The sequence below is a fragment of the Ahaetulla prasina genome, chromosome 3, assembly GCF_028640845.1.
Source record: "Ahaetulla prasina isolate Xishuangbanna chromosome 3, ASM2864084v1, whole genome shotgun sequence".
Taxonomy (NCBI): domain Eukaryota; kingdom Metazoa; phylum Chordata; class Lepidosauria; order Squamata; family Colubridae; genus Ahaetulla; species Ahaetulla prasina.
Window position 1 is genome coordinate 124,947,997 of NC_080541.1, and position 25,610 is coordinate 124,973,606.

General features: G+C 38.1%; 1 protein-coding gene across 2 annotated transcripts in view; it reads right to left on the minus strand.

The window, feature by feature from the left end:
- The window catches only part of ACBD6 (acyl-CoA binding domain containing 6), a 152,821-nt gene that overhangs the window by 24,333 nt on the left and 102,878 nt on the right, over positions 1-25,610 (minus strand). The window contains exon 7 of one of the 2 annotated variants that reach the window (XM_058174887.1): positions 20,986-21,038. The exons of the other annotated variant lie outside the window; for it this stretch is intronic. Within the exon in view, the coding sequence (XP_058030870.1) occupies positions 20,986-21,038 (53 nt within the window). The remainder of the gene's footprint in view (positions 1-20,985; positions 21,039-25,610) is intronic. 2 annotated transcript variants of the gene reach the window in all.

The following is a 25,610-nucleotide window of genomic DNA, read 5'->3' on the forward strand; positions in this document are numbered from 1 at the left end:
TTAGAATCCATCAGCTACTTCATCTCTATTACTCTTCTGCTGCTGCTCTCACAGACTTTACTGCTTTTGAAGCTGGAGCTCCATTTAGCTACCACAAATAATGGCCATTAAAAGGGAAGGGCCTGCTTGCATTCTGCATGCAAGATGACCTGCATTCAATCATTGGCATCTTTCACAAAATGCTGGAAACCTGCTATTAATCAGTATAAACATTACTGAGCGCTGAACCAACTGTCTGATATGGAGAATTCCACTTTCCATTTATTTGGATTTAATAAACTATTCTCTTAAAATTTGTTAACCTTCTTTCAGAGTCATTTGTCCTATTGGCCATCCCAACTCCCTTCAACTGGGAATTCCAGAAATTATGTATTGATGAAGAAATACCGTACTTTCAGCTGAGCAATAGGACAGTGCACCCATATCTTTCTTCCTTGGTACTCAATTGATCAACATGGTGAGTAATGGAAAAGACAGATTTCCCAAAATCCAATGTTCCCCCAAAGACACTATTAATCATTTCCCTAAGACTGATAACAGCATAAAGGGGGATGGGTAAGTGAATATCATGATTGCTGAGGAGGAGGAGGAGGAAAAGGATAAATCTCCCCTTTTCCACAATCCCAGTATGTCAGGATGAACAAGCAGAAAGCATACAGAACTGAGATGTAAATAGACACATGTGAATGAAACTGGTTCATCGTAAAAATATTTATATTTTTTAAAATATAAAAGGACAGTGTTCAAAGCAACCAATGGATCTTTAACGTTTAAAGTCAGGGATGGGCAATTCTAACTCAAGCATACTCACTTTGTGGCATTCAGAGAGCATCCATTCAGTGCCAGCAAAAACATTTTTTTAGATACCACTTGTCATGAATAATTCATGAATAAGTAACAATTGAACCTAGGAGTAATCATATCTGATGCCTTGTTTCCCCCAAAATAAGACATCCCCTGATAATAAGCCTAATCGGGCTTTTGAGCACACAGCAATAACGCCAAGCGTATTTCAGGGTTCAAAAAAATATAAGACAGGGTCTTATTTTTGGGGAAACACGGTGTGTGTGTGTGTGTGTATACACACACACACACACACATACATATTTGTTTTCTGAATAACCAAAGACCTACATACACACATACATACATATACATATATATATATACATACATATATACATACATACATACATACATACATACATACATACATACATACATACATACATATATATATATATATATATATATATATATATATATATATATATATGACATACAGAGAGCTAATACTATACAACAGAAATAAACTGTTCTGTGCCCAGAATGCTTGGTTAATGAGCCTGAGCCTAAACTCAAACATCCATGCCCCAGATATTTTGCTCCTGTACAAGGAATGAAGCAGGGCTATTTTGTTCTGGATAAGGCCTGAAAGGCATTTTTAGGCAGAAGTAATTATCTAAGTATCTTTAAGAGGAGGAAATAGGAAGGGCTGAGTGGTTTCTTTGGAGATGTGTGGCAGAGATACCTGAGTCAGGAGAAAGGAAGGGGCTGCAAACAATGGAGGGCAGGTAAGCAAGTGAAATATTGCCATGCTGAGAAACTGGCAGCAATATTAGCAGAGGGAAGGCATGATAGGAGAGTAGGAAAGGCACAAGGTCGATGGTCTGTAAGTTATACCACCCTGGTTTCGTGTTCTTTACTTCGGAGACCATCACAATAAGGAACAGGTGTGCTGTTACTTACAGTGGCAGCAGTTAATAGAAGGGAAGATTCTGGGAATATTTGGGGGAGGGGACAGGTGATCTGGCACTCAGGCCATTCCTTAGAGGAGGGGAGATAGGGGTTAATACATACATACCAAGTCTTGACCTTCACTTCCCAACAAATGGGATTCCTCTAGAGTTTCTGTGGGCCAAAATCTGTAACAACCAAACCATTCTAGGTTTTGTTTCTGCCAATTTTTGGCCAGCTCAAAATGATCTGGTAGAATTTCCAGAAAGCGATTGCTTATCCAGGCTTGAAACAAAACATTTCCCCTGTAATACAATCTATTAAAAACTGGTATTGGATACAATTACTCGCTGAGAAATACTAATATATAAAGATTATTCTTTAAAAAAATATTTCATCCTTAGAGCCAACATGTTATACAGAGAGGATATTTCAAGGACAGATGGCCCTATGGATAAACCCCATCTCTATATTACTGCCAAAGCACAATTTGTATGCATTTGTGGATAGCAGAACCTTCCCTGAAGATTGGAAGTATCTTAGGACAACCATTTCTTGAATTTTCTTATTCCATGAGAAAATGTTCAAGTCCAGATCAAAAATACTATTTTTAAATTATTGTGAAAGAAACTAATTCCAGTATTCCTTCAGCATAACAGTGATTTTTTTTGTTAACCTTAAGAAGAAGAAAAAGACGTAAATCACGTAAATGTCAACCATTTCCTGCAGGCAGTTTTCTAAGATTTTAGTCAGGATCTCTCTTCTGCCTTTCCCCCAACTGCTTATCAGTTTAGTATGGATGAGGCAGGTATCTGGTTATTTAAAGAATAGGATAAATGGTCTGAGACAGTTTCTCCCAGCCCCAATTCACCAGGGAACACTCAAGAATTCCACCTGACACTGGGACAGCGTTGTGCTCTTAAACAATCTGCCGTCTGATCCGATTGTTCCCCAGTGGGAAGGCAGCAGGCCGCAGCTCACTCAAGAGTCATTGATTGGATTAACAGCCTAATTCCCAACAGATGAATAGAATACTGATGTCTTGTCAGCCCAGATCATAGAAAGAAAACACAATCTGCTAATACAATTGGAAATTTAACTCTTTAAACTCCCCTACAAGGCAGCATAGATCTGGACTTCAAATTCAGCAGAATGTTGTTTAACTGACTGGCAGTTAAAAGCTGTTTCTGCTTCTGTCTGATTTTACATGCAAGCTGTTTGTAAATACAGACAATTGATAGAAATCTTCTTTAAAAAAATTCTAAAAAGAATTGTCTAAAAAGCTCTCGTTAATGTATATCCTGCATTTTATTTGGTACATTTTAAGGCAGTATACATTATGCTCCCTCCTCCTATATTCCCCAAACTAAATTGGTGAGGTAAGGAAAGGAGAGAGAGGTGGGGAGGGAGGAAAGGACGGAGAGAGACAGGGAAAAAAGAAAATGGCTAAGAAAGATCTTAGTATCTCCACTGTTGTTATCTTCACATTCACCTTCTGGAACAGGGCTGTCAAACTCGTGGCCTGTGGGCCAGATGTGTCATGTGCTGGCCATGCCTGGTTTAGCGAAGGGGGAAAAAGTCCTGATATGTCATGTGATGCTGCCGTGATGCTGTGAGTTTGACACCCCTGTTCTAGAGTATTCAGTGGAAAGATAGTGGAAAGCCAAATCCACTCAGTCTCACAGGCAAATCAGCTCAACATCCCTATGGAACATTCACATTGGTCCTCACACATGACCAGGACCAAAGCATCTATGAAAAGATGCTGTTTTATATAGAGGGTCATGTGTTTCTTCATGATTATTGGAACCTTGTCTCTATTGCTTTGCAATTGGGCAATATGCTTTCCCCAACATTATTTCAAGGGAAGGAGATGACTTAGAAATGTTTGCTTCTGATTCTTTCCAAGTAGGAATCAGATGATTAACATTGAAAAACAAAAGGGATTGGATGAATAATTGATACATTTTAAAATAGTCTTAAAATATCCATTTTGAAACATATGTACCTTTAATTTAAATTCAGAAAAAAAGCATTGTAAGTTTGTGAACACTGAACTGCAACCTAGGAATAATTTCTGCAAATATCTTCTTTAAAAGATAACTTAAACTGGTTGCATGTATTCTACAAATGTTGACCTATATATGCATCAAGTAAGAAATGTTATGCACAGGAGGAATAGGAAACAGTAGTTCAGAAAAACAAAATAACAAAGCACAATGTTAAAAAAAGAATAGCCTGTTGGAACAGGCTGATAAATTGCAGGTATGATTAAATTGATGGTTTCTGTCAAAGCCAAAGATGGCAGGCATCTGTCAGAAATATGGATTCATAATGAATCATGATTCTTCTATCTGGCACTGGAATGATAAATTTAAAGGCATATAATATTTAATAATTTGAATTTGTTTGGTTTTGAGTAGCTAGGGGACTATTCAAGCAATTGGTTTTACTTAAACACACCTGTAATTTACTACATCTTCATTCATTCTGTGCTTTTGGGGGAGTCTAGCTGAAATTCCACCTTAGCCAGGAAAAATATTCTAGTGCCCCAAAGCTAAGAGACTAGCAGAGGGGTGATTTCACTTAATCTCTCTGAACTTCAGGCTCCACGTGCTATCCAACAGCCGGTCCTCTTTGGGCTCTCTGCCAGCTGTGACTTTGCATGCTTTATGGCAGAGATTACTAAAAGGAGATTAACTTTCCTAAACCCCTTAGATTTTAATTATTTCTGTATGTATTTATAAAACCTACAGTCTGCTAGTATCTGAGCACAACTGTCCAAATAGCCATCCTTAACCTGGTTTGATAAAGACCGGTGCCACTAAGGATACATACAGCACAAGACATGCCCTGATTCTCTTTACTGTATCCTATATATTATAATTGTAAATAAAGACTAGAAATATAATATTTAAAATAGTACAGTATTACCATTTAACTGCAGTATTACCATTTCACTACTGTTTGAGATGTATAGTTTTCATTGGTTTGTTTCTTTTTCAGACTCTTAATACTGGATTTTCAAGTACCCTTCAGAAATTATTCAGCAAAGTAAAACTGAACTAAATCCTTTCTTTGCTTTACAGTATGATAGATTATTATCAAAAGTGGAACAATTGTACAGCCGCATGCAAAATATATCTCTGATCTGAACTTTTAACTGTGGACATAAAACAAAAGAAAAAAAAAAGAAAATGCGGTAGCAGACAATTATTCTAGGACATTAGCATAAAAAATGAAGCCTTTATTTTAATAGATAAATAATTTTTGAATATTTAAAAATGCAACCAGGCTAAAGGCAATCAAAAGTGCAGAAATTTTTAGTTTATTTATTCACTCAAACTTCTATTTCACTGCTATCAAAACAGCTCTCAGCAGTTTACACTGCATAGAACCAAAAATTAAAACATTCACAGTTACATCAAAACAGAATAACAACGCTAACACTAAAACGACCTTATTAGGTCTCACATAAAAACATAATCACACAAGAAATTGCAGAAATAGAACTAAAAGCAGAAACATACAAGCAACTGACAGTCTGATTTGGTTTAGGAGTGTATATGACATTATGATTTTCATAGATTTGAATTTTCCTGAAATCTGAGATGTATAGGAACTTTTGGATGAGAATCCAAATGAATCCTGTTTCTGTTCTGCAATATTAGTGGTAGACACCACTGTTCAGTTATTGTGTTCTATTCTCAAAACAATTTAATGAGAAAAAGGGGGCAAAAACCATTCTGGAAGATTATTTTAAACAATCCTTACAGCTTTAGCCCAACCCCTAGCCTGCAAATATTTGCCTAATATCTCTAGACAACTGTGCAGGATTATTGTAAACTATGTAGGCCACTGTTTGAAATGCTGAATATGAATGGCACTACAAGAATGTTATAAACCATTCTTTTCAACTTTAAGCCAGATAAAATATGGCAAGGAAAGCTATAATATGAAACATTATGACATTTCCTTCAAATAGTGTCCAATGTTTTTGTGTACAGCATCTAAACTGAAACTCCATTAATGATCAAGAGATCTGGTTCATATATCTGGGATATTACTTTCCAGAGCCTCAGAGTATATATACTTCTTTATGATTGCATTAATGTTCCTGGCTGACAGATGAACATGGTTTTCTATTAGCCTTGTGGAACAATCCAGATTTGAAGGAGAAAAGGTGATTCAGAGTGCGGTTGGGTGCACATATCCCACCTGTCAGCACTTCCTTAAATCAAATGTATCTTTTTCTGGCAACTATGTGAGCCCAGGAATGTATGCAGCTTCTTTAAAGAGCTGCTGACAGATGCACAGCCCTGTTTTCTACAAGTGTACTTGTAATGTTGAGAGCTTGCCAGTAACTTAGGTCAGAGAAACTTATTTTTTTTCCTGAAGAAAATATCTACTTTATTATAAAGTATCCATATTACCAAAGATATATTTGGGTTCACAGTGAAGTCAAATGACACATCCATTACGATGAACACTAATTGCAACAATTTGTTTTTTCCCCCTTCTAACTCTAAAATGTGCTACTAAAAGCAACAGGATGCATGATTCAAAATGTGTTTCTACCTACATAAGCAAAGAAGGAATGTACCCTGCGTTCCTGGGGAAAAACAGCTGATTGCTCTGAGATCAATCTTAATTTTCAAAAATCATTCTTGTGAGAATGGCCAAATGGAAAGTTTACACAAATTAATCTACATGCATTTTTTGTATATATCTAAGTATGCATATTAAGAGAAGAGAGAAGGTTGGCAACTATTTTAAGATCATCTCTATAACATAGAGCCCTGATGGCGAACCTATGGCACGCGTGCCACAGGTGGCACCCGGAGCCATATCGGTGGGCAAGTGAGCACAGCTCCAGCGCACATGCACGCAACGACAGCTAATTTTCAGGCGTTCTGGGCCCACCAGAAGTTGGCAAATGGGCCATTTCTGGCCTCCGGAGGGCCTTCGTGGGGGGTGGGGAAGGCAGTTTTCGCTCTCCCCAGGCTCCTAGAAAGGCTCTGGAGCCTGGGGAGAGTAAAAAACGGGCCTACTGGGCCCACCGTGCCATCACATGCCAAAAGCATGGGGGAGTATGGGGGGGTGGCACGCATATGTGCAGCGGGGTGGGGCGCATAGAATTATGGGTGTGGGCACGCACGTGCACGACCCCCCCCATTCTTCCCCTGCTTTTGGCACGCGATGAAAAAAAGGTTAGCCATCACTGACATAGAGTTATAGAGATGATTATTAAATAACCAGATATTTTGTTACTGGACTTCAATAATACACAAAAGGCCTATTAAAATGCAAAATAAGCAAATAAATTCTATACAATCTACCTTCACATACAGCGGATAGAAAAGGTATTTATTGTGACAGTGTTGTGACAGGCACAAGACATCAGCAACCAAGGCTGTTTAAATGAGTACAGATGTTGTGGCCTGCCAGCCGCTGGCCTCTCCAGCAGCCGAATCAGAAGAGGAGGCGTGGGAGTCAGAGTCAGCATCAAGGCAACCTGAGAGCTCCGAGGGAGAAGGGGGAATGGAGCTGGCAGAGAGAGAGACAGAGCAAAATTTAACAGCCAAGAGGCGTGCTTTCCTCTAAGCGCTGTGGATGGTAGAGGGAAACAGGGGCTTTTCTCCGCACACAGCTTTTTGGAGGAGACTTGGAGGAAAGCGCAGCTCTTGGCTGTTAAATTTCGCTGTGCTGCGCCAAACACTTTCCCATAAACAGAAACGAAGGAGAGAAACAGCCGCTGGAGAACACGTGGACTGGAACAGCTCTGAGTGCTCTCCACTGGCTGTTCCTCTTTGCTAGTGCAGCACAGCGAAATGTAGCAGCCATGAGCTGCGCTTTCCTCTAAGTCAAATCCAGAAAGATTTGGCTGGGGAGGGGTGCCTCCATCTGCCGGCTCAGGTCAGTGGGCTCAGCTGCAGCTCAGATGAGCTGAGGAACTGAGGGGAGCCTTTGCGCCATTTTCAGGCACCCAGCTTAATTTCCGCGCCATTTTTGGGTGCCCAGTTTGCAAAGCTGCTCTCAAAGAGAACAAAGCAGGCGTGGCGCACCCACCCAGAGCTGCCGCTTCTTCGCAACAGCCGAGGATCTCTTCTGCTTGGAGCTCCAAGCTGCGGGGAGGGGGGGCGGCTGCAACGCCGGCAGCTTCGGGGGGCTCCTTCCTTCAGTGTTTTGTTTTCTTTTACTGTCTAGACGGCTATGCTGACTTTGTCCTTAAAGGCTGCTCCGCGCCTTTTGATCTTTCTCGGGCGCGGAGAAAAGGGACCCAGTGAAGGGACCAATCCTGCTGCTGAATTTGGAAGCTGAGAGGCTTCTTTTCCACCCAGGCGCTGACGCAGGGCGCCAAAAAGACTTCCGGTCACTGCCGCCATCTTTGCGCCTACACATCTTTCTTCTCATTGGCTGAAGGACTTTTTGGCGCGCTGAGCTCAGGCTTTGCCAGCCAGCCACTTCCCAACTCTGGCCAGCTTACCGTCTGACAGATGCGTCGGGTGAGTGAGCAAGCAGCGACCAGGGGACCGGTTTGGGGGTGGCCAGGCTGCCGTTACCACTGGTTCGGAGAACTAATTGCTAAAGTTACTACCTATTTGGTAGAACCAGGCTGAACCCACCTCTGGTCCAGCAGTTCTAGTAGGATTTTCCTTACATTTACTCAATTGCCTCTTACAGCAAAAGCCATAGTCTATATCCATGATGGCAAACCTATGGCATGCGTGCCACAGGTGGCACACAGAGCCCTCTCTGTGGGTACGCCAGCCATTGCATCTGCCCAGCTCTACCACGCATGCATACACACCTCCCACTGGCCAGCTGGTGTTTGGGTCTCTGCCGGGCATGCACAGGGGGTGGGGCACATTTGGGGGACGCGCATGTGCATGCGCAGAGGGCAAGGAGTATGCACGGGAGTTGCAGGTTGGTGAAGGAGGCTTTACAGGCACAAAATGGGGCTCACCAACCTGCACCAACCTGGAAGCCAAAATAGGGTGTGGGGGCCCCAGGGCGCATGCGCAGGGGGGGCAGGGTACATGCGTGGGGTGCACATGCATAGGGGTGCATGCACATGCGTGAGGTGGGACACATACACGGAGGGCGCTCGCATTCCATTTTCGGGGTTCGGGCATGTGCTTTGGGCACTCGGCACCAAAAAGGTGCTGTATCACTGGTCTATATCTCTAAAGAGCTTACAAAGTATCAAAACCTTCTTAAGTGTGACACAAAAATATTAAGAGAGAAGTTTGAGATTACTCTGGCAATGCATGCAGTTTTAAACAGATTTCCTCAGGGGCCAGGGGAGCAGAATCCTCAACAGAAAAATAGCTCTCAAATTATGTTTTAACGTTTCTTTGAATGGACTTTTACATATTTCAATTCATTGGTGGATCAATCTTGAGACAGAAATTTAGCAAGATAAAGACTACCTTTATTGCTCTCCCAATGTATTTCACTTGATCTGCAAGATGCTACATAAAAATTTCTGCTATTTCTAGAGCCTCCTTTCTTCTTGCAAATACAATGGAAGCTTTGGGCAGTACTTTTCATTGACCAATACCTATACTGGCTTAGCAGAACTGTCCTGATAAAGCAAAACGTGCTTCCATATCCTAAATATATAACAGGGAGTAAATACTCTCACATCAAAATACTGTTATGAGTTACTGGATGCAGAGGGTCAATCATGTTGGGAGGGGAGAATGGCTGCTTTCTGTTAACTGCCCAAGATAATGCTTTGAGTGTATCTTGATGGAATCAGGAAAATTGGATTGTCTACCCATTTGCTGGCCTAAAACAACCTTTTTATACATATATCCCATTAAAAAGAAACACAGGAAGGCCCTTTTAAAAATAACTGAATATTTACCTATAATCCAGAAGTCAGGCAGAAAAGCTTTAATTCTCTCTACAATACTTAAGTAATGCAGTATGTCAGAATTTAATAAATTGGGGTAGGACACTGTGTTTAAAACTATTTCAGTCAAAGATTTGCAGGGTTAGCTATCTCTAAATGGAGATAGGTTGTATTTACAATATAGAACAGATCATTAACATTATCTGAATTGCACATGGCAGCATTTTTTTTTGTACACTGCAGGCATTCTGCTGTGCAAGCAGTGTATTGCCTAGGCATCATTTCATAAACTTAAATAATATACCTATGAATACTACGCATTTTCAAGAGACAAAATTTGGCAAGCATAATTTAAAAGCAAATATTAAATATTATAATACATGTAAAACAAATAGCAACACCATCATAAATGAAATAACATTTCTGAAAGCAAATCTGCTACACTTGTAGCAAATTTTATTTTGGAACTACCTCTGGAAGGAATCTCTTTGCAGTAGACTGGCATTCCTGTGGGAGCTGACAAGAACATAAATTCAAATGAGAAGATCCATAAAAAGGTCGGACATTATAAGGATTGAAGGGATCATTTCGGATTCACAGCAATGATTTGCACAAACTTGTGTAAATTTTAAGGAGGCATTTCTTTTCAACTGCCTACAGCTCTGTTCATTGCAAGAAAATATGTAAAAAACAATTTTCTCACCTTGACAATAGATTCAGAGCAAACATGGAAGAAAAATAAACTATTTCAAATATAGAAGCAGAAAATGAGGAAATCATAATTAGAGGGTGCCATGTGAATGCAACCTTTGACAATACAAACACACATTGTTCAGATAAAACCACATACGACAACTGAATTCTAATGTTTTGCAAGCTACCTTAGTCACAAATACCCATCTTAAAAAACAAGCAGGCCAATATAGGTCTTTAAATTTGCCATACCTTAGAAACTGCATGATAACAGTAACACTGATAGGAGGAAATATGAACAGAATCATACTTCAACCCATCTCAGAAAACAATGCATTCAGGAAACAAATTTGGTACTTAATCCTTACTGAGCTTCTTAATTTTATAAAATGTCAAAAATTCAGCTTGAAAATGGGTAGGGGGTGATGAAGAGAAGACAGAGACACAAGGAATGGTTGTTTGACCAATGTTAAAAGGATCATGAGGCTACAGTTAAGGGAGGGGGAGTGAAGGAGATATACCACTGGTTCTAATCAAATCAGTTTAAAAAGCTGCAGCCTCTCAGTGCCTCTCAGAGTTAACCTTGCCAATCAGAGCATAAGCAGAAGCATGCTTGTGCACATTAAACTGGGAACATGTCCTTGAACCCACATAGATGCTTCACAGCAACCTGCAAATGCTATGCTACAAGCATTCTTAGTAAAGAAATTAAAAAAAACAAAACACCTTGAATTCCATTATGAGTGCTGCACAGGAATGAGTTATCCTGAAGTGGCAATGAGCATGAAGAAGAAAGCTCATACACTTTCCTGTTATTAAAAGGTGAGCTCATGGGATTAAGGCTTCAGTAATGTGAAAAATAATTTTTAAAAAAGGCTTAGAAAAAGATCCCAACATATGCAGGTGTTACAACTCCAACAGATGCATTACAAACCCATTTCAATGGTTAAAGGCAAGGCAGTCTATTCAAAATTAGCATTCACTGAACACAGGCATGGTTGATCTAAAGGGATTAACTGGAGACTTTAACTCTGCCATATATTAGGCAAAGTAGAGTCTATACAAAGCCACTCACTTTTCCTAACTGAAGTCTTCCCATCATTCTTCTTACACTGACAAATATTCCGCTGCTACGAAAGTTTACTGCCTTGAGCTAAGATATCCTATTTCTCCAAACACAAGGCCATAGAGGAAAAGTTATATTGAAACTGCCTTAAGCAGCAATCCCAAAATGACAGGATCTCATTCTATTTATGAAATTGTGAAGAATTCAAAAAGTTCGCCTGGGTTTCACAATTAAGAATGTAGGGAAAGAGTTTAACTGAGGTAATAAAATATTAAATAAAATAAAAAGCAACAGTAGCCAGTCTTAGAACTAACAGTGAAAATACTGAAGTGTTATATAACTTCTTGCTTTTAGGATCAACTATCACCAAAGGAATAATAAAAAAAATACACTAACTAGAACTTGGTACAGCAACCATGAAGGTTGGGGGGAAATGCTGTGAAGTCTATACCTACAACATTCATAATAGTACAAGCAATGGTATTTGCTCTGACACTCTATAGAAGCAAAACTTGGATTCTGAAAAAAAAATAGGATAGGAAGAATGTTTCTGGCAAAAACAAAAACAAAACCCTTCAAAACTATATAATTTGCAACCCTCAGATTATCCTTTTGATAACTCCAGATAAAAGTACTCCAGCATCGTTTGATTTAAGTTGTCTGGGGATTTAAGAATTCAGAAATGAAGAATATTCCACTATTCCTAACTCATTAGCATCCAACGATGCTCAAACGGCCTATAATAATATCAGAATAAAGGGGGTTGTAGTGGTGCAGCCTTATCAGAATTTAATGCTGTTCAACTGTGTTTTGCAGCAAAACTGCAAATGGCCACAAGAGAGCTGTGATAAGACTACAAAAAAGATGAAAGGGGGATATTATTCACAATGTACATGCATCCTTCTATATTGCCACATTCATACCAGATTGCTTCTTTGAGAAAAATATTCCTTTTATTGTGAGACTTAAGAAAGTGCCCTTTTTGAGATTCTGGGCTGCCTGATTTCAGGTTTACCATTCACAGCCAGGCAATTATTTATTTATTATTTATTAAATTTTTATACCGCCCTTCTCCCGAAGGACTCAGGGCGGTGTAGAGCCAATTAGAAGACTCTGAGGGGAGAAAAATGTGAAATTTCTCTGACTGCCTGATAAAATTTATTAACGGTGTATCTCCCACATTTCCAAAACAAAGTCAACTTGAAATTTTATTTTATTTTATTTATTTGTCAAACACAACAATATATATAAATATAAGCATGAAATAACCATACGAATTGGATATACCGTATATACTCGAATATAAGCCGATCCGAGTATAAGCCGAGGTCCCCAATTTTACCCCAAAAACTGGGGTAAACTGGGGACTCGAGTATAAGCCGAGAGTGAGAAATGAGGCACCTACGGTTGGGGAAACCCTCCTCCCTCAGCTGAGAAGGCTGGCGGCTCCCCGCCCGCCCTCTCACTGCACCGCAGGGCTTCCGTCCGCAAAATGTGAAAAAGAAAAAAAAACTCGAGTATAAGCCGTATATATCGAGTATAAGCCGAGGGCTTAAAAAAAACCTCAGTATAAGCGTATAGACCCGAGTATAAGCCGAGGGCTTAAAAAAAAACCTCAGTATAAGCCGAGGGCTTAAAAAAAAACCTCAGTATAAGCCGAGGGGACGTTTTTCAGCACAAAAAACGTGCTGAAAAACTCGGCTTATACTCGAGTATATACGGTAATCAAAGGAAACATTAGGACAGGAACGGTAGGCACGCTGGTGCTCTTATGCACGCCCCTTACAGACCTCTTAGGAATGGGGTGATAACCTTAGAAATAGAAATAAATGTCTATGTATCCTATTAACAACAATTATCTAGTACTTTTTAAAGCAACACATCACTAACATCATTTGCATTCATCTGATTTAGTTCATCAGGTTATAAACTCTTGGGGTAAGGACAGGTGAAGGCTATTTTGAAGGTTATCCCAATGGTGGAATAAGATAAACATTTTACTCAGAGTCCAAAGGTTGCTAATGGAGTATGCTAGGATAATGTACTCACACGACTACAGAGACTGGATTAAAAGGAATTGTTGTTGTTGTTGTTGTTACATAGTCAGCCAGATATTTAAACTAGATTTGGCATTTTTATCCATCTATCAAGTCCTTCCCAAAGTCTTGGAATAAGCAGATGTTGTTATTTGATGATATTAAAGATATTGTTGCAGGATGTATGTTATTTCAAGTAAAGCTGTATGTGCAATTGGTGATTTTGCAAATACCAAGGATGTTCAAGTTGGTGCTTCAGTTGTTCTGGAATTGCACCCAAGAAACCTAGGAAAAGGTAAAGGTTTTCTCTGCCTAGTCAGATCTGACTGTAGGGGGCAGTGCTCATCTCTGTTTCTTAGCCAAAGGAGCCAGTGTTGTCTGAAGACATTTCCATGGTCATGTGGCCAACATGGCTATATGCAGAGGTGCATAGAACACTGTTACCTTCCCACTGAAATGGCACTTATTTATCTACTTGCATTTGCATGCTTTCATGCTGCTAGGTTGGCAGGAGCTGGGAGTACACCCTGTCGTGTGGCTCTCAGGTCTTGAACCTCGGGCTGTCAGTTTTCCAGCTGACAAACTCAGTGTCTTTAACTGCTGTGCCATCAAATCCCCTCCAAAGAACCTATTACTATTTATACTACCTTTGCTTTCTTTTGTCACACTTCTACTATTTGCAAATTTTTATATTTTGTGATTAAATAATTCTTGATTTTAATACACGCACTGATTCAGAGGCTATTAAAGATTAAAGTCCAATTAAAACCAGAGGCATTTTCTTTTAGGAAAAATGGACAGGCAACTAGAAAAATATTGTGGAACTTTGTTTTTCTATCAAATTGGCAGCGAGATTATTATACGCTCAAAAGTGGAAACGTTCATTACCAACCGCAATGAAGAAATGGTATGATGGAACTAGCAAAGATGGCTAACTTAACTTCCTTGATCAGGGAAAAGACAATATATTTATAGTTTATTGGAAACCTTTTATAGATGTTTTGCATGAAACAGAAAAATGCACTTCTGGCTTTGATGGTAAGGAAAAAATTGGTATATTTTTATGAGGATTAAAAAATACAACAGATTAAAATAATAGAAAAAAGTAACTTTTTAAATCATAGAGTCTGTAATCTGTAATCAAACTTGTATTTGCTGCAAAGGAAATTGGAAGCTTCTATTTTTTTCATCCTTTTTTCTTTTTCTTTATTTGTTCTCATTATTCTAAATTGGTTAATTTTTAACTAAACCCTTTTTACTAAAGTTTTCTTTAAAACTTTTAATATAAAAGTTTATATTGAAAAAAATATTCTCCAAACAGAGTAAGCAATGACCTCAAAATTGGCAAAAGACCTAAAATAGCATATAAAACAGTTCCTTATTTTTGAGAGGCACAAAATAGATCAAATAAGTGCTGGATGAAGTGATTCTATAAATTATTTTTTATTTTTGAAGTTATTATTCTTTGCTTCTTGAAAAACACGAAAGGGATGACTGGGAATTTGTTTCCTAGTGTTTAGATGCTATATATTGTAGCTGTCTCTAATGGCTTGCTATTCCTTTAGATTGAACTGAGACCTTGAATGTTGGCAGGAAAAAAATGAGTAATTCCACCCACAAGCTGTGATATTAATATTGATATCTCTCTACCTTGAGAGGTAGGTACCTCTACCTTGAGGTACACATGAAATTCTGTGCTCTGTTTGAGAATCCAGAACTGTGATGACAGCTTGTGGTTTCTACAGTTGCTAAATTAAGAATAGGTTCTTTGGAAATAAAGAGCAAAAAATGATTGTGAGTTGAGAGTGAAAATCATGCATTGCTAGTCAGTCTTAGTGGAGCTGGAAAACTTGATACACTGAGGCTGAATCAGCAATTTTATTTAAAAAACCCTTCTTTTAGAAAAAGTCTTCGGCTGATCAAATTACCCTTTTGCGCCGTCTGGTGGCTATCATGATTATTTCTCTATAGTTCAAATTCAGAAGATGATCTCTTTTCTGAGCACTGTGACAGGCTGACTGAGTTCCAGAAGTGGTGGATACAAAGGGCATCTTCAGACCTTGACTGTCCACTCAGAAGACAGCTTGGGACAACTGGACTGAACATCCACAGGCACAGGCTGATTGCAGGGAGAAGGGGTCACAAGCGGGGGGGGGGGAATCATAGCTACAGCTTTCCTCATGGCTATGCTGAAAATTACTTTCTGAAAGCACTAATGTCTTTGAATTTTTATCAGTCAGTTTAATACTGTATTTTTATGTTCAAGCTATAAGAGAAGCAAAAGGGACAGTCAAGAAAAAACAAGAGGCTGAGGAAAACAAAAGACAATAGAAAATAAACTTATAAAAAGGGGGAGAATGAGAAAATGATAGACGTGTGTGAACTAATGGTTCAATAAAGAGAAAGCTAGGATTAACTGGGGAGGAACATGGATAACACCACATTTTTTCCCTTTTTAAATTTCAGCATCCCAAATACGAAAGAAAGATAACATAATATGGCATACAGGAGAGAAGAAACTGGGAACTCTGCAGCTATTAGAATTTATAATTAAGTAATGTGAAAAAAGGAAGCTTGTTAGCACTCTAATTTCAAATCATTTCAGTTCCACTAGTATATGTTTTAAAATCAAATTTACATCAAGGATGTTGGAAACATATAATTTCATTTGAAAACACAGCATATTTGTAGCTCCTTGGATTTGGAAAAAAAACCTCCCCAAATTAAAATAATTTGCCACTACAACTCTTGATAGGAACTTTAGTTTAGTTCAGTTCTGAAGACTGTTCAGTAAAGAAGTCAGTTTTCCTACTGAGGACTCGTACACATCTGGAATCCTAGAGACTTTGGTTGCATATTGATACAAAAATAATTAAAAAAAACCCTGTTCACCTGGATTCACTCCTCCTGATTATGATGAAGAAGAAAAAATAGACAGCTTTTGTTTACCATATCACACAATCCTAGAATTAATCTCAATTAGTTATCTTAAACAAGCCAGATTTATAAATTATGATATGAAGTTGGCTTGGTTGAAATAAATCACAATTAAGATTAACCAGCCTGTGCTTTAGGCATGAGAGTAAAATGGGATTAATTAAAGTAAATTATATCCTCTGACATGGGGGGCGGGCGGGCGGGGGCTTTTTGGTCAAGGTGAGGGAACATGCAAATCCATTGAGTTGCTATATTCATTCAGGTTTTAATAAACCAACTTGGGCAAGTTGTGATCAGAAGACCTCATGTAAAGCCTCAACTTAATTTTGCAGCCTATTCGGTTTCAAGAATGAAATTAGCAAGAAAGCACCATTCTTACAGTATGTGTCCCCCCCCCCCGAGTTATTTCAACCATTTTGCCTAAAAATCCCAATTCCTCCAAAACAGACCAAAATTTGGAACTCATATGCAATATTTAAAACTGTAACTGTCTCACAATTATAGAAATGTTTTTCTATGCAATAGTAAGAGCTGAATAATTACAGAAGGGATAGGCAATGTTTGAGAACTAAGTTGCAACCCAGCTTTCTGTTCTTCTGGTCAGCTACGGGAAGTACTCTGATGCCACAGTGGGGTTCATAGAAGAGTGGGAATAATCTTGTGGGCTGATTTTCAGGTTGTCTTACAGATGGACACTGGTATCAAACCCCAAATATCAAAACAAATTTAAAATAATCTCAAAGTGGGCATTTAGAGATAGGAAAAGGAACAGTCTGCCTACAGTGGACTCATATTCCTTCCCTTAATTTGGAAAAAAACAAAACCCCACAGTACTCTACTTCAGCTACTTTATTGTCAGATTTTGGAAGTATAATCTTGGGCTCATATGAAGCCACATATAGGTATATTTTACAGGAAACAGTCTTGTTTGTTTCAACTGTCATTACTGACTGTTGTATCCTGGGGAAAAGGAGAGGATTCTAATTAACAATAATAACTTTCTTATTCATGCTTCTGCAGACAAATTTAAGGATTAGTCCGCTTATTCCTGAAAGCTATATGCAAATTCTTTTGAGTTTAGCCACTACTAATATGACTAAATTACTTGTACTTCTGAAGAGATACTAATAAATTACAGCAAATTCACTGTTTAGTGCAAGTTCTCTAAATTTCATGCTTCTATGTCTCATAACAGATCGTAATACAACAGAGGCTTCCTCTTCTAGTTTTGTACCATCCTGAAGAGTCTACAAAAGTAACTTGTGTAAAACTGTACAGGATTCTACCCTTTATAAGACCGGGCCTTCTGGCCAGTGTCAAGTAATCTGTCACTGTAAAGTACTTGTACCCAAGCCAGATATTTATTGCTATTGATCGACCTGATCCTAGAGAAAGACTTTTGTTCTCCCAGCCCAGGACTTTGACCTCAATTAAGTTATGAATTTCCATCCAATAGACTATTCCACTTACCCTGCTGCTCTCTCTGACTGGATTAATTAGAATTAGCCAGGCCACCCACAAATCCCTCATGGATCATATTATTATTATAATAATAAATATAGAGTTGCCAGCAGTATACCAGAAAGAATTTTGAAAGATTGCTCACGCAAGTACATCATTCAGAGTCTGCCAATACTAATTTATCTGAATTTGATTACCTCATTTGCTGTTTTTTATTTCTATTAAAACAGAATTCTCCTTGACATTATCCCAGTTCTGAAGTTTAACCATTCATATAAAGGCAATTATTTTGGCACTTGGGTTCACATAATGCTTTCCAGTTGCAGATTCAGAATGTTAAAACAGTCCATCTCCAGATAGCAGCTATAGAAAAGTCACTAGCAGTTAGTAAACTAAAATGGTTTTTTAGACATCATTTTCTATAAATGTTAAGATAGCACAAAAAGAATATTGCAACCTTAAACATAAATCTAAATGGATAACATAAAACACTCATAATTTTTTTAGTGGATTGGATAGTTGTAAAAACAGACCTTCATGAAAGTAAAATCACATCTTAACATCAGATATTTTAATGCATTATTGACAACTGCCCCTTTGCTAATGAAAGTAGCTGAATTCCATAAGACCAAACTAATGCATGACCATCTTTTAGGTAACCATTTAATAGTCATTTTATAAATCAGGGATTAGGGATTGTTAAACTTTTGGGGTCTGGTGAGCTAATTTGGAATTTTTGGAACATGCCACAGATGCTCTCAAAGTGTTTCTAAAGTGGGGAGATGATTGTCTAGTCATAACATGATTGCCATTTTCCAGAAGGACTCAGAAAAAGTTGGTCCCGAATTCCACTTTAGATTTCCAGGATGTTCTTCATTCATCAATATATATCCAGATAAAGCAAGGCACTAGTCTATCTGACATTTTTATGTTTTAAGATTGCCAATGGGGCACACAGGAACTCTTGAAAATAACATTAATGCTAGAGCTGGTGTGTAGCATCATATTTCTTTCTTTTCTTTTTTTTAAAAAAAGAGGTAAACAGATTGTGAAGTTAGGAGGATTATAGTTGCCCTTTGGACATCAAAGGTATTTTTGCATTATTTATTTATTTATTTATTGTTTGAATTTATATACCGCCCTATCTCCCAAAGGACTCAGGGCGGTTCACAGGCATATAAAAACATCAATATACAAATTAAAACAATCATTAAAAAACTTATTCTACTGCCCAATTAATTAAAAGTAAAAATATAGATATTAAAATCAATTTAAAAACCCCTCTAAATTTAAAATCTAAAAAACTAAGCCAGTCCTGCACAGATGAATAAATGTGTCTTGAGCTCGCGACGGAAGGTTCGAAGGTCCGGAAGTTGACGGAGTCCTGGGGGGAGTTCGTTCCAGAGGGCGGGAGCCCCCACAGAGAAGGCCCTTCCCCTGGGCGCCGCCAGACGACACTGCCTAGCTGACGGCACCCTGAGGAGTCCCTCTCTGTGAGAGCGCACGGGTCGGTGAGAGGTATCTGGTCGCAGTAGGCGGTCCCGTAGATAACCCGGCCCTATGCCATGGAGCGCTTTAAAGGTGGTCACCAAAACCTTGAAGCGCACCCGGAAAGCCACAGGTAGCCAGTGCAGACCGCGCAGGATAGGTGTTATACGGGAGCCACGAGGGGCTCCAACTATCACCCGCGCAGCCGCGTTCTGGACTAACTGTAGCCTCCGGATGCCCTTCAAGGGGAGCCCCATGTAGAGAGCGTTACAGTAATCCAGGCGAGACGTCACGAGGGCGTGAGTGACCGTGCATAGGGCCTCCCGGTCCAGAAAGGGGCGCAACTGGCGCACCAGGCGAACCTGGTAGAACGCTCTCCTGGAGACGGCTGTCAAATGATCTTCTAGAGACAGCCGTTCATCCAGGAGGACGCCTAAGTTGCGCACCCTCTCCATCGGGGCCAATGACTCGCCTCCGATGGTCAGCTGCGGATTTAGCTGACTGTACCGGGACGCCGGCATCCACAGCCACTCTGTCTTGGAGGGATTGAGCTTGAGCCTGTTTCTCCCCATCCAGACCCGTGTACCACATTGTCTCTTCCCGATTCAGATCAGCTAGCACAATAGATTTAAAATATACAATTTTGATAAGACTAGTTTTTATATTTTATAATGCCTCCTTAAATTATTTAATAGAAATTTGCATCCTTCTGACAACTATCCAAAATCCAGAACCTGGTTTTCTCTGTTTATTCAGTCATTAGTTCATAATAATGGTGGAATATAATTTTGGTGATCTGGCAAATTATTTATAGTAACTCTTCCTGGAGGTGGGAACCTTTTTATTTTAATGATGAAAGTAAATTGAGCTTGCAAGAAATATCCATTTATTATTTGATGGGTTATTTAAATTTCAGCTTTACACAAAGATTGTGAAAGTGCAAACAGGGATGTACAGTAAATATAATGGGACTTATTACTGTCATTTGGAATTTATGTGTCTTGCTACTGAAGATTCAGCAGATCAATTATATGTACTTCACAAGAACATTTGATTTTACAGCAAAGGAATGCCAGGTACAAGCATCCCAACAACCTGCCTCTTTTCACAATACAAAATAAATGCTTGCAGACTAGCTGATGATCTCATCTCATTGTCATTGACAGGAATGAAATTTCCGTAACAATCTGAACACAAATGAACAACTCTTGCCTATTAAAAGTTTATTCAGGAATTTCGGCAAATTTATGCACAGATGGAAAGTTCAAAACTTGTAATTATTCATTTTATTTTTCAGACTTCTCATCTGTGTTTGAATTTTGAATATTTCTATTTTGTGTTGGACACTGAGCATAAATTATAGATTCTGCTACTGTGACCCCAGTCTTCACTCATTTTCCTGATAAAGAATGTTGGTATTGATTATCCCAGGATTATTACTCCAGTGGGCCTCAATATATTTGCCAAACCTGTTCAAACTGGAACTTCATGGATCCTTTGTTAACTATAGGGCTATCCAACCCACACATTTGGCAAGGTATGTTTTGAATAAGGGGTTGCCAATTATGTAGGAAAACTCGTGAGTTGAAAGTGGAGATTTAACATCTATTAGGACTGGCCAGAATATTCAAAACAGATGTATAAGCTCAGGTATGAAGCAATTGTTTTAAAGTAGTTGAAGGAGCTGTATAGATTGCACTTCTCACCTGGTAACTTCAGAAGCTGATCCCAGCTGTCTTTGCTTAAGTGTCCAGCACAGCTAGAATTGATAAAATGAATTAAGATATCAGGTCAGGGACTTCCATGAAACCAGAAACCGATTTAGATGGCTTCACTGATGAGGGGGGCCATTCTTATTTCCTTGAACTATGGATTGTATTTCTGTTTTTAAAAGCTATTATTGTGGTATTTTATATTTGTATTTGCTGTTTTTATATTCTGGCTTTTCATCTATTGTTGTGTGCCACTGATAAATAAATATTATTTGAGTTGTATACATCTAAAGTGAAGATTAGAGGAACTAGACTAATGTCCATTTTCACCCTTGCTTTTTAATATTTGCATGAAACCCCTGATTTGTGCTAGGGAGATCTATGGAGTCATACATAACTCAACTGAACATAAATTGTATTTATTTGAAGAGGACATTGTTTTGTATATTTCTAAACCTCATACTACTATCCCAGTGTTGATGCGAAAGATAAATGTTTTTAGTAAAATAGCAGAATACTGCATTGACTGTTTCAAATAGAATTGATATCTATAGGTAAAAATCTGGTTACATACCCATTTAAGGAATATTAATTTCACATTAAATATCTATGTATATGTATACCAACAATAATGTATGTAACTCAGTAACGTGTAATATAAATAAAATATATAGAGAGGTTTCTTTGGATATCGATAGATGGGAGTAATTAAATGTTATCTTTTGGGGAAAGGTGAATGTTCTATAGTTATGCAATATAAGAGAATAGGTATTGAGTGAGTTTCACAGTTTTGAGATGTAAGGATGTAGCTAAAGTATGAGATCATATTCAATCAACTGCATCTAATAATAGCCTATTTTTCCTCTGTATTTATTACATCTAAATGCACTTAAGGTCTTTGAGAGAGGACAATACTTGCCTCTAAAAGCTTGCTTCTGAAGAAAATTATTCCATATCCAATAGGTAAAAACTATAAGCCAACTAGTTACTAATGTCATCTTCCTGGACAAGATGTTCAAAAGAGTGACTGATGATCATGTCCAATGAATTTTTTAAAAAAAAACAGAATAACTAATTTTGCAGATCTATTCTAATCTAGTTTCAGGCATGATTTTTGGAATAACAACTATCTTGATTGCCTTGATGGATGACAAATGCCAGATGCTATATAAACACAGTGTGTGCTAGTATTGTTGTCTTGGACTTCTGCATCTTTCATTATTATCAATTCTGATATCCTTCTACTTAGAATGTTTCAACTGTGGGTACTGTATTATAATTATTCCACTTCAATTTAGTTGATTCCAGAAGGTGGTGCTGTGGGATTGTTTTGTTTGGTGAAAATTGTGTGTGATGTGAGGTTTCCCAAAAGCTTTATTTTAACCTCCATACTTTTTAGCAACTTCATCAAACCATTGGTAGAGTTTACTCAGAAATGTCATTTGACTTATTATTAAGAATGTGGACAATAACTAGCTCTGTCCTCAATATAAGTAAGGTAGCTGATGTTCTGAACCAGTGCTTAAGATGAATAAAATATTTGTTGAGGGATTATAACAGACGAATCCAAATAAGAAAATCCTGGCTAAGGGCCTTTCAACAGATCAACTTCATCTTGATTAGTTTTTGAAAGGTCTACATTGCTCAAAACAGGAGTACTTTGGCATAATGGGCAAAGGAACTATGATATAACTGCAACAGTGGCTTTCAGCCCATTTCTTCTGTTTTTTGTTAGAGTGGAAGTGAGAGTGTGATATAAAAGCATATACTTTCATGCTAAATTCTAAATCTTCAGTTCTCATTAAATGAAAAAGAAAACAGAAACTCAGGATGGTGGACGATTGGCAAATGTCTAAAAATTTTCCAGATTAAGCAGTGTATTGCAATGTTGAATATAAAATCTACACAGCCCTAACCTTTCAGCTATTTGCTCTAAGTTTGGCCATAGTATAAAACATTCTAGCATAAAGAAGTACACCTATAGGATTGATAGTCAGTGATTTTACTTTTTCCCACAAATCTCCTCATGTTGTTCTCCTTTATGTAGAATCCTACGGTTACAGCAAATGATAACCTAAACAAGATAGCTGTGACTCCTCCAAGAATGTGGATCTTATTCATTCTGTTCGCTCTCAGTTTTAGACACTGGTTTTACCTCGAGAGTTGGGTAACTGCCATTTGCCCATTAAATGCAAGCAGAAGCAGAATAACCTATAAATAGTAACATAAAGAAATCCCTTTTAACTTTAAAAAATTCTTTTGTCAGGGACAGCTCTCCAGAATGACAGGGTGTGAATATGATTGATGCCAGTTTGAAAAGTAGGGATTTGTCACTGTTAAGTAAAGACAGCAGGCATGCCTGCTTTTCCATGCTTCAAAATAAAGCTCAGGATTAAGGAAACAATTTGAAGCTAGAGCCTCTCTGTTATAAAGCATTCACCTGGAAAACTAATGTAACTGCCAAAAGAATACTGTTTTATTCTTGAACAACAGATTGCAGTTTCACACCTGATTTTTTTTTTAAAGAGAAGATAACCTCAAGAAGGCTTAGCCCTCTAGGACAATGTCTTCCAAACTTATTCAGGTGAATTAGCACATTAGGCAGATGCTTTTCAGTTGGCTAAACCACCAAGAAAACAGTAAGAAGATGAGGATAATTAAAAAGGAAATTGGACCACCAAAGAATTCTTTTTATCACATTAAAATATATTCATTAAAATGCAAGCGTGAACATATTTCACAGATATCTACTCACATAGTTTTAAAAATTACTTGTGATGTTCATATGTTTAACTCATGCATTTAGCCATCACGCTAATTTATCATTTAATAACTGAGCTTGCTACTTTCTTTAAAACATGATGGTCTATGACTGTAATAAAAATTGGTTTGGAATACAACGACAAGTACAGGCATGGGAAGTATTAAAATCTATATAATCCATTCCAACCAATTGTGGTTAATATCAATTCTTGAACTGAAATAAGCCAACTTCAAAACCACAGTTGAGAAATCTGATTTAAGGATTACAATTTAGGGTTAAACCAGATAAAATCTACAATGGAAGCCAAAGTCAATCTATAGCACAAGAAGAATATCTGTAGTAAACAACTGTATAAAATGCATGAAAGTTGTTGTAGAAGTCTTTATTATGTAAATATACAGCTAGACTATTTATATGGTTGTAGGAATTTAGCACCCACCCCCCCTCCTAGAAGAATGAAATATTTTAGAAAATATTTAAAAAGGCAGAATATATTTCCCTGGATGAGAAATGGAGAAACATGTTTTAAAGAAAGCAGCTTCCTGCCTCCCCGCCCCCCTTTGTCAATGGGTCAGAGACAGAAACTCACTCCCCCCCCACCTTTGTCAATGGGCCATTAAAGCCTCAGCTAAGCTCACTCATTTCCCCCCACCTTTGTCAACCATCATTTGCAACACAATAGAACAGAAACTCACCACATGGCAAGGCTCAGGCAAGCTTGAGGGACAACCTACATTGCTAGCTAAGACCCCCACCCCCTGGGAGTCTGACAGCCAATCAGGGTACTCTTCCTGTGCCCCAGAAAGTTCAAAGCTCAGAAAAAGCATAAAACCAGGGAGCATACAGGATCTCAGCCTTTTTCTGTTCAGGATCTCAAGCCATGTGATCCTGGCCACCATTAAACCATCTTTCCAAGCAGCCTCCATGTTTCCAGTGTCTTTGTCCCCACTTGGAACTGAACCCAGATGGATATTTCTTCCAACATGGTAATAAAAACTATTCATATCATGGGAAATTATTCAGTTCCCTACTTCTGGCGATTTTAACTATGGTAGATAAAAATTTGCTTATCCAGCACAAATGAAGAATTCATATAATACCAGCTTTGCAATGCTAGTTTGTATACTCATTAGAACATTGTTTTAAAATCAATGAGATTTGTAATTCCAAGCACTGAAAATAAACTGAAGTTCTCTATGAAGTCCACCAATAATAACATCTCCAAATTTTAGGTCTAGGAATGTCATGAATTTAGGCAATTCACCAAAATAAAATCCAGTGCAGACCAATCATATACATATACATATACATATACATATACATATACATATACTTCATGGAGACTGTATTTATGTCAAACTACTTTTCAGCTCAAACATTATGCAAGATGCAGATAAAACTGCATATAGGGGGCATTTATATTAAAGCTACATATGTGGGAAAAGTTGTACTGTATATGAAAAAAATACATGAGAAAAATGTTGTGTACAAAATTATGTATTAGAAGATACAAAGAATGTATATGTTAATACGTACAAAAATATATGTGTTAAAAGTCATTGTATGTGGAACAAAAGGAGACTTTAATTTGTCCAACAGGATAGAATTTTGATGGAATTGACTAATAACTGAATACATATGCTACTTGCAAAATACAGATATTCTGCCTGTATAGGTATTTATGTCTGTCTGTCTGTCTGTCTGTCTGTCTACCATCCATCCATCCATCCATCCATCCATCCATCCATCCATCCATCCATCTATCAACATTTTTTTTAGTTTTTGAACATTTCCTTAAGGGAACTTTCAAATTATAACTAAAGACAACACACTTTATAAAAACACATGAGGAACT